The following is a 16,677-nucleotide window of genomic DNA, read 5'->3' on the forward strand; positions in this document are numbered from 1 at the left end:
GTAGTATATGAATACAACAACATTATTTGGCAACAAAAAGGAATGAAGTACTGACACATGCCACAACATGGATGAACTTTGAAAATATTGTGCAAAGTGAAAAAGGCGAATCCTCAAGAAGCTTTATGTTATATAGCATTCCCTTTACATGAAATGTCCAAAATGGATATATCCACAGAGAAGACAAAGAAGTATATTAGGGGTAGCCTAGGCCCAAGAATTTGGAAGGAAATGCAAAGTGACCACTAAATAAGAGTTTCTTTTGGGATTGATGATTGAACAACTCTGACTATAATAAAAACCACCAAAAAAACCCAAAAACAAAAACAAAAAAAACCACCGAATTACTCACTTTAAAGGGTAAATAGTCTGGTATATGAACGGTATCTTAATAAACTGTTATTAAACTACTTGCATACAAAAGAAGAATTACCTTCAAAAGTATTTCAGCTAAAGAACCAATCATATGCAGGGCTCCATCTTTTTTCCGAGGATCAGCATTTGGTTCTGTAAGAATCTGGTAGCAAAATCCCATTGTCTTTTGCAGTACCTAGATTTTTTTTAAAAAGAAAAGTTAAACTTTATTGGATTTACCAATAATCCTTAACAACAAAAAGACAAAATGACTCACTTGGCTAACATTAAAAGCTGAGTGTGTATCTGAACAAATTTTAAATACTAAAGCTAAAGTTCCCTACCTCTTTCCTTTTGCTACAAGCTGTAAACAAAAGTGTCTGGGCAGCAGTGGTAGGAGAGATGAAATCTTCAAACACATCTAGAGAATAAAATTAACATGAAAACCAGTATTTCAATTTCTTCAACAAATATTTTCACATAATTTTGTAAAAAGCAAAACCTTAAAATTTTGCTAAACGTTCAATGCAAGGTATAAAAATCAACCCAGGTGGGCGGGGGTTGGGGGTGACTGGGTGATGGGACTGAGGAGGGCACTTGATGGGATGAGCACTGGGTGTTATGCTATATGTTGGCAAACTGAACTCCAATAAAAAATAAAAAATAAAAAAATAAAAATAAACATGAAAAAAAAAAAATCAACCCAGGTTCCTATATAATTTTGCAATAGCCTAATTTCATGTCTTTTCAGTACAAATTTTAGACCATTAATTTTTCATAACAATTACTTTTCTTTCATAATGTGAGAATTTTCACAACATGGATACAAAAGTTACATCTACTACAAATACAACAGATTGTGGTAGGAAGAAGGACTAATACTCAATGTTAGCCAAATTACAATTCTTTAGTTTTATGTAAGACTCCTGTGACTCCAGCTTCTAATATGTGTCTTCTCAATTCCCACACATTTGATGACTCACATGGGATGCAAAACTATCAACACTTAGTGTAAGGTGTAATCTTAAATTTCTAACAATTTTGGCATGTGCCAGAAGCACATCCAATAATTATAACTTAGTAATAGCTACTATTTGTGGCTGCTAAAAATGATTATCACTATCAAATGCCATAACTAATGAACAGACCGAAGAAGTCTACAAAATGGATAAATTGCATTAAAACAACAAAGATTTTTCAGTACCAAAGGTGAGGCCTTAATACTTCCCTATGTATACTATATATAAACTTAGCTACTGATACATTTTGTTTCTAAGAAACTGAAAATTTACCAAACTTCATGCGTATATATTCATAAGGATCTTCTTGCCAAAGTTCTTCATCAGCATCTGTATAGCACATCAGTGGAAAAATAACATCTTGGATAATGCCCTGCAATTTAGAAGAAAGTAACCTTAAGTCAGCCTTCAATTTTGGTTAAGTGCTAAAACAAAAGCAACCCTAGAATACGTATTTTAAAGCTTAATATATCAAACTTTAGTAATGATTCTCAGATCAACTATCAAGGTACATACTATTACTCTTGGTGAAACAAGTAATTATAAAATAAGATATAAGTGTATGTAGGTAACAATTAAGTATTCGGAGAAATATATTATGAAATTTTAGTCCATCAATCCTATAGTTCTAAATAAAGCAAATAAACTAATCATAGAAATAGTACATATATGAATTATCCTCAAAACTAATCTGTTTCTTCCAAATTACATGGAATAAAATGTTACAATCATAAGTCAGCACTAAGAATTTAAAGGCAAATTTTAAGTTTTAGATTAAAAGGTAATTTGAATATTCACAAAATAGCTTTTTTAAGTTTATGCCAAGGTATTTTCTCATTTTCCTATTATACTCTCAAAGCTATTAGACTAAGTAATAGAAGTCAACGAAATATGCATTTTTCAACCTTTATGATCATTAATGTTATTTCCATTTCATTTTCCAGAAAAAATATTTCAGATAGAAAAGTATTACTTGTATATGAGGCTTCAGATTCTTCCAGGTGAGGGCATGAGAAACTCCTTGATTAATATAATTTAATGTCTGTTGTAAAACTCGAGGAGCCATATATTGTTTCTCCTTGTACTGATATAATACCTTCAATAAAACCTTTGAAAAAAATACTTGATCAAAAACCAAGTTAAACAGAAATTTAACTTTATAAGCCAGCAAAAACACTTGACACATTAATACCGAGATCATCATCCTAAAATAACCATATTCTATTAAAAATAAAGTAATTTTTTAAATTATATATTAGACAACCATATTTATTCCCAGGTATTAAAAAAAAACAAGCTGAATTAATATTATATGTCAAAGGACTAGTTTCTGATTAAGTATAAAAAAAGAAAACCATAGGTTACTTACTGAACATACCAAAATTTACCTTCCAGAAAAACTTTACCCAAACCACTTACCTATTTAATGTCTGCCGAGAGATCTAATTCTACATGGTATTTCAGAAGAGCAGTTGTCAAGATCTGGCCCACAGACCTCCTGGAGGGTCTGTGAGGTCAAAACTATTTTCATAAGGCTAAGATGTTACTTGCCCATTTACTATTTTGACGTCTGCATCAATGGTGGCGAAACTTCTCATGCCTAACATGAATCAAGGAGTGGCACCAAAGTATACCCGCAGTTATATTCTTTACAGCCATATTAACTGCAAAACAACCCTTCCTTAAGAAACACCCTTAACAAATCAGAAATATAAGTATTATTAAATGCGGAGTATACATGTAGCACTTCTGCTACATACCAAAGTACAATGGTTGGAGGAAAAGCTGAAATAGTAGCTTTTCCCATCAAACGCTACCATATACTTGGAAAGAGTAACTGACAAATTATGGTTATATAGACTTGTGTATATAACATATTTTTCCTCAAAATTGAATAAAATGAGCCTATCACTTCATGGAAAATAATCAACAGTTTGTTACTGGTATTAAAATTTGAGATTTCATTTTTTTTTAAAGATTTTATTTATTTATTCATGAAAGACAGAGAGAGAGAGAGAGAGAGAGAAGCAGAGACATAGGCAGAGGGAGAAGCAGGCTCCATACAGGAAGCCCAATGTGGGACTCGATCCCGGGTCTCCAGGATCACACCCCAGGCTGCAGGCGGCACTAAACCGCTGTGCCACTGGGGCTGCCCAAAATTTGAGATTTTAAACAAAAATTAGAATGCTCAAAATCTTAGATGTAAAGACTTAGTTCCACTTAATTAACTTTCCAATATTTAAATATATTTCTAATGACATCAGTGGTATATTAGTAAATGTGATTTCCTTTTTAAATTGCATAATGAGGGGCACCTGGGTGCCTCAGTCAGTTAAAGCCTTCAACTCTTGATTTCTGCTCAGGTCATGATCTCAGGATTATGAGAATGAGCCCCAAGGTGGGTTCCACACCCAGTAAGGAATCTGCTTCCCTCCTCCCTCTCCCTCTGCTTGTGCTCTCTCTCTCTCTCTCTCTCTCAAATAAACAAATACACCTTTTTAAAAATAAAATAAAATTGCACAATTAAATGCATTAACATTTGGAAAATCTTCATTAACTTAATTTCCAAATGACTAGCTACTACAAAATCATCAATGGATAAAAGATCCATTCAAAGTGCAATACAGGGATGCCTGAGTGGCTCAGTGGTTGAGCATCTGCCTCTGGCTCAGGGCATGATCCCAGGGATCTGGGATCAAGTCCCGCATGGGGCTCCCTGCATGGAGCCTGCTTCTCCCTCTGCCAATGTCTCTGCCTTCTCTCTGTCTCTCATAAATAAATAAAATCCTTTTTCTAAAAAAGTGCAATACAGATCAACAGTTCTAACAATAAAAAAAATGCTTGTTACAAACTCTACACTGCAATTAACCTTTAAGAAACTACCACTACTGAATGGCTCAGATAGTACAACATGCAATTTGACTCTTGGGGTCATGAGTTCAAGCTCCACGGTTGGGTAGAGAATTTACTTAAAAAAAAAAGGAAAAAAAGAAAAGAAAAGAAACTATCATCACATTTGAGATGATATCAAAGAATTTCCACAATTATGTGAAAAATATATTAAAACAGCTTCTGGGAAAAAAAAAAAAAACCAGCCTCTGATTTTCCAACTTCTCTGAGGCTACATGGTGTGGATTTATATTGACCAAAATAAATTAAAACCGACTGAATACATAAGTAGATGAATATAACTGCCTTTATTAAGCCATACAAAATATTAATAAGAAAGTTTTAACAATGCCACTCCCTTTTGTTAAAAACTTTTCATTTTGGGAAGCAGTTATTTTTAAAAAATGTGTTTTTGTGTTAATATATAATAGGTTGGAAGCTTGCTGAGGTTCTCAAAAATTTAAGAGAATAAGGAAGACGTAAGACCAAAAATGGAAATGCTACAAGGTTCAAAATGTTAAAGAATGATACATGCAATCGTTGGATACCAATGAACCAGAAAAAAAAAGAGAAATTAACCTAATAATGCCATTTTTCAATTTAGAATAATTCTTAGACTTACTTGCTGGACACCAACAGCAAATGCCTTCAGAAATACTTCAGCAAATTCATTATACTCCTTGGAAACATTGCCAGGGCTTCCATATCTAAAAGAACATTAAAAAGCCCACTGTTTCTTTATAATGCTTTATATATCGACACTTACAAAACAGTTTGAAAAAAATAAATTTAAATCATCTTATACTGGGAGAAGCTTACCTTTCAAAAAGCCTTGCTAAGATATGTAAAGCCCACTTTTTACATTTCCACCATGGTAACTCTGGTCTGTCATCTTCTTCAACCTGAAGTGTTTCCTTTAAAGAGATATTTATTTAATGATAGGAAGAGATTATATAATCTAAGAGGAACAGCAGGAGGTGAGAAGTCTCACAAAAAGTGTTCCCCCAATGTTGGCCTTTTGTAATAAAAGGCTAGATTTGGAAAAATACTAACTCTTATTTAAACGTAGGAGGCACTTTCACCTGCTTCACTACTTGGTTACAAAGGATATGCTTTTTTTTTTTGGATATGCTTTTAAAATTGCTTGCTCTTATAGATCAAGCTCAAACATTTTAGTCAAAAATCCAAATAATGAAAAGTCAAGGTCATGGAAAGTAGATGAATCAAAATGAGCATAGTTCAAATCAAAAGGGCATGAGAAACACCATTTCAGAAATCTAGTTTTAGAAATATTAGTATAAACACACAATAATAGACAGATGAGAACATTTATTTAAAAACCATAGTAAAAAACTACCAAGAACCTAAATGTTCACTAATAAGGAGATGCTTAATTATGCAACATCTATAAAAGACTACTACAGATCACTAAAAGAATGGATTGGACCCTTACATACTCACCTATGATATCCCAACATATTTTTAATTTACAACAAGAAACTTAGACTGTGGAGCAACCACAGACTAAAACTAAAGGTGAGAGCAATGGTACAACCACTTTGGAAATCACTTTAGAAGTTATTTATAAAGTTAAACATATACATATACTTTGACCCACTCCTGCTCTTTGGTGTTTACTCAATAAAAATGAAAATATGTGATCACAAAAAGATTTGTGAAAGAACATTCATAGCAGCTTGATTTGTACTACTAAAAGCCTGGAACTACCCAGATTTCCATCAGCTTATGAATGGATAAATAAATTGTAGGATATCCGCATAAGAAAATACTACTTGGTAATAAAAACTACAACACAACATGAGGAGAGCACTGGTACATAAGGAACAGACTAGTATATCAAAACATGAATAATATATCTCACAAATATATCACGCAAAAGAAGGTAAATACAAAAAATTACTTTTATATTAAGATCTAGAACAGGCAAAACTAATCTGTGGTGCTAGAAATGAGAATGGTGAAGTAGGAATGACTAAAACTAGCCACCAGCAAATATTCTAGGTGATGATTACATGGATACATATAATTGAAAATTCATTGGACTATTTATAGCACGTGCATGTTTATAAATTATATGCCAAAACTACAGTATATGAATGAAAATTTGTGAATTTTATTTTGTACCTATTAAATGTGTCCAGAAAAATATACACCAAGCTAATTTCCTACGGAGTGGAAATGTTCTATTCATTTATTCTGCGCTGTTTTTGTTTTGTTTTTTAAAAGTAGGCTCCGGGATCCCTGGGTGGCGCAGCGGTTTGGCGCCTGCCTTTGGCCCAGGGCGCGATCCTGGAGACCCGGGATCGAATCCCACATCAGGCTCCCGGTGCATGGAGCCTGCTTCTCCCTCCGCCTGTGTCTCTGCCTCTCTCTCTCTCTCTCTCTGTGACTATCATAAATAAATAAAAAATTAAAAAAAAAAAAAAAAAAAAAAAAAAAAAAAAAAAAGTAGGCTCCACAACCAGTACAGAGCCCGAATTCACAACCTCAAGATAAAAACTGAGAGCCATGATCAGGAGTCTCACTTGATCAGACACAATCAACCAACTGAGCCACTCAGGTGCCCATACATTGTTTTTCGTTTTAAATAAAATTTAAGGGCAGGGTGGGTGGCTCAGCGGTTTAGTGCTGCCTTCAGCCCAGGGTGTGGTCCCGGGGTCCCGGGATGGAGTCCCACATCAGCCTCCCTGCATGGAATGGAGCCTGTTTCTCCCTCTGCCTGTGTCTCTGCCTCTCTCCGTGTCTCTCATGAATAAATTTCTTTTTAAATCTAATAAATAAATAAATAAATAAATAAATAAATAAATAATTGGGCAGCAAATCGCAAAACAGGAGGTTGGTCTCACTTATGCAACAAAATTATTTTGGATAAATTATATAACCCTTCTATATCTGTATTTAAAATAAATTCAGAGGGGACGGGGGAAAAATGAAAAAAATTAAAAAATGAATTCAGTGCCTTCTAGAAAACTAGATTATCAAGAAAAATTGCAGTTACTTTAAAAATTGAGACTAAAAAAACACAGATTCTGCATGTACTAAAACCCACTTTGAAAAGGTGAATTTTTAGGGCATATGGGTTATCTCTCTAATAAAAGTGTTACTTAAAGGCAGCCCGGGTGGCTCAGCGGTTTAGCGCCGCCTTCAGCCCAGGGCATGATCCTGGAGACCCAGGATTGAGTCCCACGTCAGGCTCCCTGCATGTAGCCTGCTTCTCCCTCTGCCTGTGTCTCTGCTTCTCTCTCTCTGTCTCTCATGAATAAATAAATAAAATCTTTTTTTTTTAAGTGTTATTTAAAAAAACAAGTAATGCAACTAACTACAAAGTCTTCTGACAAATTATTAGGCTAAAATCTAGCTCCGAGTGCTTTTTATTTTTTATTATTATTATTTTTATTTTTAAGATTATTTACTTTTTAGACACACACACACACACACACACACACACACACACACACACAGGCAGAGACACTGGCAGAGGGAGAAGCAGGCTCCATGCAGGGAGCCCAACCCAGGACTCGATCCCCAGTCTCCAAGATCACACCCTGGGCTGAAGGCAGCGCTAAACCCAAGCCACCCTGGATGCCCTTTGAGTCTTTTTTAAAAAATACATAAATAATATACAACATTGTATCCATTTCAGATGTATAACATAATGATTTGATATACATATACAATGTGAAATAATTACCACAGTAAATTTAAGAAGGCAGTCAAAACTTCAGTTATAAATCAGTTCTGGAGATAAAATGTTCAGCATAGTGACTGTAGTTAACAATACTGTACCATATACTTGAAGGCTGCTAACAGAGTAGATCTTAAAAATTCTCATCATGGAGCACCTAGATGACTCAGTCGTTAAGCCTCTGACTATTCATTTTGACTCAGGTCATGATCTCAGGGTCCTTGGGATTGAGCCTCACATGGGCATCAACACTGAGTGGACAGTCTGTTTGAAGATTCTCTCTTCCTCTCCCTCTACCCCTTCCCCTGCTCACACACCCACAGTCTTTCTCTAAACTAAATAAAGCTTAAAAAAAAAAATCCTCATCATAAGAAGAAAAGAATTTTGAGGTGATATATGTTACCAACTCTTAATTAAGAACTGAGGGGTAGGGACGCCTGGGTGGCTCAGGGGTTGAGCATCTGCCCTTAGCTCAGGTAGTGATCCTGCTGGGGTCTTGGGATTGAGTCCCGTATCAGGTTCCCGGCAGAGAGACTGCTTCTCCCTCTGCCTGTCTCTGCCTCTCTCTGTGTGTCTCTCATGAATAAATAAATAAAATCCTTAAAAATAATAAAAATAAATAATAAGTTTATAAAAAATAATGATAAAATAAAAAAAATAAATAAAAAACTGAGGGGCAGCCCGGGTGGCTCAGCGGTTTAGCGCCACCTTTAGCCCAGGGTGTGATCCTGGAGACCCTGGATCGAGTCCCACGTCAGGCTCCCTGCATGGAGCCTGCTTCTCCCTCTGCCTGTGTCTGTGCCTCTCTCTCTCTCTGTGTGTCTCTCATGAATAAATAAATAAAATCTTAAAAAACAACAACAACAACAACAAAACAACAAATTCCTACCCTAACAAACTGAAACATAAATGTAAAAAGTTTAAAAACAAAAAATTAAAAACTGAGCAGATGTGGTGCCTGGCTGGCTCAGGTGGAAAAGTATGCGACTCCTGATCTCAAGGTCATGAGTTTGAGCCCCATGTTGGGGGTAGAGATTACTTAAATAAATAAAACTTAAAAGAAATTTTTATTTTTTTTATTAAATTTTTTCCTTTTCAAAGATTTATTTATTTATTCATGATAGACACATAGAGAGAGAGAGAGAGAGAGAGAGAGAGAGAGAGATGCAGAGACACAGGAGGAGGGAGAAGCAGGCTCCATGCCGGAAGCCCAACGTGGGACTCGATCCTGGGACTCCAGGATCGCGCCCTGGGCCAAAGGCAGGCGCCAAACTGCTGAGCCACCCAGGGATCCCCTAAAAGAAATTTTTAAATAATATATGTTCATTATGTTCATTATACTGTGTGGCTCAGTCAGTTGAGCAACTGCCTTCACTCAATTCATGATCTCAGGACCAGCTTCTGTCTCTCTGCTCAGTAGGAAGTCTGCTTCTCCCACTCCCTCCTGCTCATGTGCTCTCTCTCTCAAATAAATAAAATCTTTATAAATTACTAACTGAGCAGTTAAGAAACTGAAGCATTAAGATAAAGACAGATAAAAGTACCTAAACAATAGTATATGAAATAAGCCTTCACAATTTTTTACTTAGTATTGCATATATGTAAACAAATGTTTTATCTAGAATAATTTGCATCATAAATTACAGAAACTCATTAATCAGTTAAAATTCTCAAAAGATAATTAGATATTCTAGTAATATAAGAACACACAGAGACTTACATTAGGCACATCTCTGTTCACAACAGTCTTTAAAATTTCTATCCATTCCGTCAGGTTCTGTTGGTTTATCAGCTCCAGTGGTAGTGTATACTAAATGAAAATCAAAAATTGATACTTTAAAATCCTTACAAATGAAAATCCCACTTCCTTTAATTCTTCAGAAAACCTACAATAAGTATTTCATTCAATCCACATTTCCTATTTTTGGTACATAAGCAAATTTCTTATCTGGCTGATTTGTCAGTTATCTACAATGGAGAACTGTAGCACTGACAGTGGACTTCCTTGTCTTATTCCTGAATTATCAGGAATATGTCTTATATTTACCCTACAAGTGATATTGTAGATTTCTAGTGAATGTCTTATCAAATGAAGTAAATCTCTAGTTCAAGACTCTTTGTTTTTAAATGGGAATGGTTACTAAATTTTATCAAATGTTTTATCTGGCATCCTTAAAAATGATTACAGGTTTGGTTTTTTTTCATATAAGAGTTAAATCACAGGAACTGATCTCTTACCATTGATTCACTCTTACATTCTTTGGATAAATCCTCTCTTAATAGGCTCATAAAATCAATATTCTATTTAGGATTTCAGGATATCTATTTTTACAAGTGACTGTATTTGGTATCAGGGAACGCTAGTGTCAAATAACTTATTAACCTAAAAGTTATCTTACCAATTCGAAAACAAATGAGAACAATATAGATCTTGTATACCCAAATCAGTTTTAAAAATTCTGTAAGAAGCCATTGGAATGGCATTAAAATGCCCTTTGGTTAACACTGGGAGAGAATTGTCCTTCCTGATCCAGCAAAGACATGCAAAATCCAACCAAACAACAGAGTGAGTCAGTTACAATCTTAGTAGAAGTAAAGGCACAGGTAGGTTGTTTGTTTGTTTGTTTGTTTGTTTATTTATTTATTTATTATTATTTTGGGGGGTGGGCCTACAGGTCTATTTAAATGAGAAAGGGTCTGAACTGAACCAAAGGTTCCAGTAGATGAGATTAATCCTTCTGTGGCTACTGGCACAAAAAGAACTAGAATTTAAAACCTGATCAAAAACTGTTTCATATAAGTAATTACATCCCACTGAGAATATATACACAACCATTTCCTTAGTGGATATCTTTTATCCCAGGAAGATTTACAATATGTAAAAATGAAGAACCCAGTCAAATGTGCCAATCAAGCCCATAGAATTAGTATTTTTGTGCTAAACTTAGAAACAGGTTTTGTAATTATCGGGACAATCTATATATATTTAACACATCAGGTTCATGCTAGATATAAACTATAATTTCAGTAACTGGTTTTCAAACTTGTGAATCCTTAAGGTGAAAGACAAAAATTTTTTAGTAATTTTGTAAATAGTGTCGGATGGTTTAAGAGAACTGGCCAATTATAATTTAAGATTTACTGGAATTGTTTGTGTTTAGGGAAGTGTGCTTGGTTAGACCTTTAATGTACTTATAATTTTGGCAATTTATATTTGACTAGCAAATCATCCATTTAATCTAGATTTTCAAATGAAATTATTATTATGACACAGGACTCCTTTGTGATAGACTTATATTTAAAAACTACTTTATAAAAATTACCTGAACAAGAGCATAGAAGATCTTGAAAATCTGTTTCTGAATGAGGACAGACTGATCAGATTGATCAGAAAGTAGCTGGATAAAACGGTCCTTTAGAACTGGCAGGAAATGCTGCATGGCTGCTACCAATGGACTCCGTTCCTCTGGTTTCTTGTACCTTTGGGTAGGAATACAAACTAATTCTGTGAGAATTTATTTCACAATTTTATTTGTATGTGTGAGATACAAAATTAAACTGTTTGTTCACACAAATATAAGCAAATACTTCCTAAGCAACTTTAGAGTCTTAGAACAGAAAAAGAAAAAAATTATATGAAACCAAATCACAAGCAAAAGCAAATTAAGAAAAACCTCAACTAATAGTAAAATACTTGAAATTTTCTGAGCACCTTGAAGGCTCCATTAGTATCCTTACTTCCACAGTTTGAGGAAACTGAAACACAGAGGAATATCTTTCCCAGCATACTCATCTAGGTATGAACCTCAGTCTAGATCCAAGGTCTGCTCTCTTTAACCACTTCACTATACAGTCACTAATTGTAAATACTGATACAACTGAGGAGCTACAGTGACTTGGCTTTTAAATATTAGTAGTTGATGGATATAAAATCGATTATATATTACCATCCTTAAGTTATTTACATACCAAAAGCATTAAGGCAGAAGTTGCACCTATAAAGCAGAAAATATTCTACTTCTAAAAGCACTATAGACAGGAAGCTCTTTTGTAACCTATATGGCAACAAAACCTGACTTTAACAAGCTATTTATGGTCTTCATTTATACCATATAGAATGGATATTCACATATTTTGTAGCAGATATGTGTCTGACTACTGGGTGCTGGTTCACTTATATGAACCTTGTTGTCTAAAATCCAAAAAATCCAAAAAAAAAAAAACAAAAACAAAACAAAAACAAAACAAAAACAAAACAAAAAACAAAAAATCCTGAATTCTGAAATCACATTTACTTCAAGGATGTTGGTAAAGAACTGCTGACCTAAGTAAGAAATTTCTGCTTATAGATTTCTTAGCATTTTAACAGTATTGTTTATTTTAACAGTCTATTGGCTTATTTATTTATTTTTAAAATTAAACTGTACTTCAGGGATACTTCAGCGGTTGAGTGTCTACCTTTGGCTCAGGGCATGATCCCAGTCCAGGGATCGAGTCCCATATCAGGCTCCCTGGGAGGAGCCTGCCTCTCCCTCTGCCTGTGTCTCTCATGAATAAATAAATAAAATCTTAAAAAAAAAAAAAAAACAACTGTACTTCAATTAAAAAAACACTGTGTCCGGTGACTGGGTGGCTCAGTCAGTTGAGCATCTGCCTTTGGCTGGGGTCTTGGGCTCCCTGCTCAGTGGGGAGTCTGCTTCTCTACCCCCCTCCCAACCCCCGCTTATGCTCTCTCAAATAAAAAATAAAATATTTTTAAAAAATAAAAAACACGGGATCCCTGGGTGGCGCAACGGTTTAGCGCCTGCCTTTGGCCCAGGGCGCAATCCTGGAGACCTGGGATCGAATCCCACGTTGGGCTCCCGGTGCATGGAGCCTGCTTCTCCCTCTGCCTATGTCTCTGCCTCTCTCTCCCTCTCTCTCTCTCTGTGTGACTATCATAAATAAAAAACAAACAAACAAATAAACAAATAAATAAATAAAAAACACTGCTTCAACTATGCTTAAGTGAAAAAAATTTTAAACAACTGAATTAACAGATTAGAACTATAGGAAAGATACCACAGCTTCCGTTATTAAGGAGTCAATAAGCAGAATAGCTTTGCAAAATACAGAGTAATGGTTAAATCATTATTCTAAAAAACACAATTTATCTTTTTAGATATTAATCTAAACTGCTTTTTAATTGGTTTTTCCTACCAGACTCCAGTTTTATCTACTGGTAACCTTCCTGAAGGAGGAAAATGTGTTTAAGAATGGAGTATCTGGGACAATCCTCCTGGGTCCCCTCCTTCTTCAGGAGCTTTGTACTCTATATCATTCAATACATTTTATTATTGCTCAATAAACTGCTTTGCTGCCCACAAAAAAAAAAAAAAAAAAAAAAAAAAAGAATTATCTGAACGCATTTTTAAAAGGTAAAGATAGGGATCCCTGGGTGGCGCAGCGGTTTGGCGCCTGCCTTTGGCCCAGGGTGCGATCATGAAGACCCGGGATCGAGTCCCACATCGGGCTCCCTGCATGGAGCCTGCTTCTCCCTCTGCCTGTGTCTCTGCCTCTCTCTCTCTCTCTGTGTGACTATCATAAATAAATAAAAATTTATTTAAAAAAATAAATAAAAATAAAAGGTAAAGATAAGAGGTGCCTGGCTGGCTTAATTGGTTAAGCATCTGACTCTTGATTTCAGCTCACTCATGTTCTCAGGGTCCTAATATATGGAGCCCCAAGTCTGGCTCCACATTCAGCAAGGAGTCTGAGATTGTCTCCCTCCCCCTCTGCCCCTCCTGTTCTCTCTCTCTCTCTCTCTCTCACACACACACACACACACACACACACACACACACTCTCTCTCTCTCTCAAATAAATAAAATCTTTTTTTTAAAGGATAAAGGTAGAAAAGCTAGATTCTTTTTCCTTACTAGATGAAATCAGAACCAAAGTAAATTGCCAAGAATAAAAAACACCAAGATAAATGTTTTCACTAATAATGAGTAAGACAAACAATTAACTGACATTATTTTAAATTGTTTTAATGTGCTGAGAAATCACACCTAGCATATATTTTAGGACACCTGTACAGTTCTGAGTCAATAAAAACAATAACAATTTACAAAAGAAAATCATTTTGAGCCTCCAATCTGATTATACAAACTATAGTAATTATAGACAATGTTTCACTTTAACAATAAAGAACTATTTATGTGCTTCTCTCCATTTATCAAACCCAGATGATCATCAACATTAAGAGGGTTTGAATACCCATTCCATTTTATACACTCTTCTTTCCTACCTCCTTCTCTACATTGAGGAGAGGACTAGAAATTAGGTGGTACTAGTTGCTTATCTAAGCTAATTGGTAAATAAAAGTAATTATAGTAGGAAACAAATTACTACCCCACAAGACCTGAAAGTTCCTGAAAGCATGAAAATGTGACACTAATAAAAGCAGACCACCACAAGGCTACAATGTGCCAATCTGGTGAGCCATGCACATAGGAAATCCTAAGTCCTAGCCCATCACTTTTCTGTTAAAAAAACAAAAAAAATCTTCAATGATATATTAGTGTCTAAAAGGTTAAATCCAAATTCTCCATCACAGCATTCAAAACCCTCTTTACCACAGTCCCAATTTACCAGCCTAAATTTATCCCCCACCTCTAAACAGAAATTATCCATACCATTTAGTGGTCTCCTCACTACCCACTAAAGACAGTATCTCATTTCCACCTCTGTACCTTTCCTTCTTTGTTCATACTACTCCGTATGATGTGACATTCCTTCCTCTTCAAATGCTCCTTCTGTGCTCCTTCAACTGACAAGCATTTCCTGAGGATCTATGCTCCTGAAGACCACCATAACTTCCAATTTCTCCATGAATTTTCTTAGAACTGCTTCAGTCCACACAGATCCCTTGTGAATGCCTTGTGCTCCACAATCGAACACTGGCTGAAAATGAACTGGAATTCCAATATTGTAGCAGCCTCCTATGTCTCCCATTTAAAAAAATCTCTGTCACACTCTCTCCTGCTAAGATTATAGGACAGGAGAGACTTAACCTCCTCAACAACAATAACAGCTTATTATTGTTATTCTCTCTCATTTCAGTCACTCACTTACCAGAACTACAACAACTGGCACTCTGACAGAGGTTGGAGCAACAGCTGGAACATTCCTTAGCAGGAAGATGGGTAGCTGGTGGGAACACAAGAAAACACCAGTACCAATGCTGTAAATGGTATACTTCTCTCCTGCTCAGAAGAAAAGCAGCAGTTCATCAGCTACTTTGAGTTGGGACCCAAAAAGGGTATCGGAGGCTAACTACAAGCCCCAGAATTAGAGGGCTCACAATGGCATCTGTGCAGCTGTCAGGACTGGAAACAAAGCCACCATCATGGTGTGTTCCTCATGCCTTCCTAATAATTTTCAGATATCAAAACTTTCAAGTGCCTACAAATTTCATTACTTTCACTACACACTTGAGATAATCCCTTCAACATATAGCTTACCACTTTCAGTACTATACCTCAACTTCCAAGGTTAGATTTTTTTTTTCTCATCCCTAACCCAGATCTAAAATGATCCCTTGGCCTAAAATCTTTCTTACTGATACTAATTACTTATATGAACTATAATTTGCTCAAATATGCAAACACTGAAACAGGTGACTGTGAATACCTCAAAACACTGATTAAAAGTGATCATATGAAATTCCAACATACCCTTCTTAAAGAATTACAAGTAGGTTCTTGAAACTTATCAAGACCCCAAACTAAGATAAAAAATTCACAGAAAGTCAGAAGTTAAATAAAGAGCTCTAAGGCTCAAAGTACTCTGATACTCTTCACATTTTAAAGAAGCTTATGTTTAGGCCTTTATCAGCAAAATTTAAGAAGACCATAGTCAGGAATTGGATAATAGGGAAACATAATAATAAGAAAGGGCACAAGGAGTTTCTTAGTGGAATCAACAGAAGCGACTGTAGAAAATAAGAATGCTATTTCAAAAAGAAAATACTTAATTAAAATCAACATATAATTCACTTATTTCCATATGCCAAATGTTAAAACACCTTAAAATTTCCAAACTTTTCCTACTTCTCCAATCTCTGTAGGAATTGACACTTACTCATAATTTTTCACAAGCTGATAAAGGCAAAGAAGAATTCCTAGCCAACAAGCACTGTTATCAGACTGAAGATAAAAGCCAATTTTGTCCACAATGGCAGTCCAGCGGCTTGGATAATCATGTTTGATGATATGGTGAATGCATGTAGTAAGCTGTACCCTGAAAGTCAAAAATAAACAATAAGGAGGAAGAAATGCTACCTAGATAAAGTTCTACTCATACAAGAAAATGGCTGCTTACACAAAAAGTCACTGAGAAAAAACTACCTGTTCCTACTGATTTAAAAGAAAACCGACAAATGTTAAAAGTGATTTTATTTTTTCTTATCTTTCATCCCTATCATCAACTGATGAGTTTCATTTAGAGTATAGCTATTTTCATTAAAAATACTGCAAATTCAGGGATGTGTAGGTGGTTCAGTCAGTTGAACATCCAACTCAATTTTGGGTCATGTTGTGATCTTGGGGTGGTGATACTGAGTCCTGCATCAGGGCTCATGTTCAGCAGGCTCACACTGAGCGTAGATAGGAGTCTGCTTGTCCCTCTTCTTCCCCCTCTGCCTCTCCGCTCTCTTATCTAAAAATA

The 16,677-nt window shown here is 35.4% G+C and overlaps 1 protein-coding gene across 24 annotated transcripts in view; it reads right to left on the reverse strand.

Annotated features, from left to right (window-relative positions):
- IPO7 (importin 7) overlaps positions 1-16,677 on the reverse strand; it is an 88,014-nt gene that overhangs the window by 18,209 nt on the left and 53,128 nt on the right. For 23 of the 24 annotated variants that reach the window (XM_072727299.1, XM_072727322.1, XM_072727307.1 and 20 more), the window contains 9 exons: positions 16,093-16,251; positions 11,292-11,448; positions 9,689-9,778; positions 5,082-5,176; positions 4,885-4,969; positions 2,347-2,481; positions 1,647-1,746; positions 699-775; positions 434-550 (listed from right to left, as the gene is read on the reverse strand). In XM_072727299.1, coding sequence (XP_072583400.1) covers positions 434-550; positions 699-775; positions 1,647-1,746; positions 2,347-2,481; positions 4,885-4,969; positions 5,082-5,176; positions 9,689-9,778; positions 11,292-11,448; positions 16,093-16,251 — 1,015 coding nt within the window. Of the gene's footprint in view, positions 1-433; positions 551-698; positions 776-1,646; positions 1,747-2,346; positions 2,482-4,884; positions 4,970-5,081; positions 5,177-9,688; positions 9,779-11,291; positions 11,449-15,084; positions 15,160-16,092; positions 16,252-16,677 lie in introns of those variants that run through there. The other variant, XM_072727325.1, reaches the window with a different exon arrangement.

This window comes from Vulpes vulpes, chromosome 11, assembly GCF_048418805.1.
Source record: "Vulpes vulpes isolate BD-2025 chromosome 11, VulVul3, whole genome shotgun sequence".
Taxonomy (NCBI): domain Eukaryota; kingdom Metazoa; phylum Chordata; class Mammalia; order Carnivora; family Canidae; genus Vulpes; species Vulpes vulpes.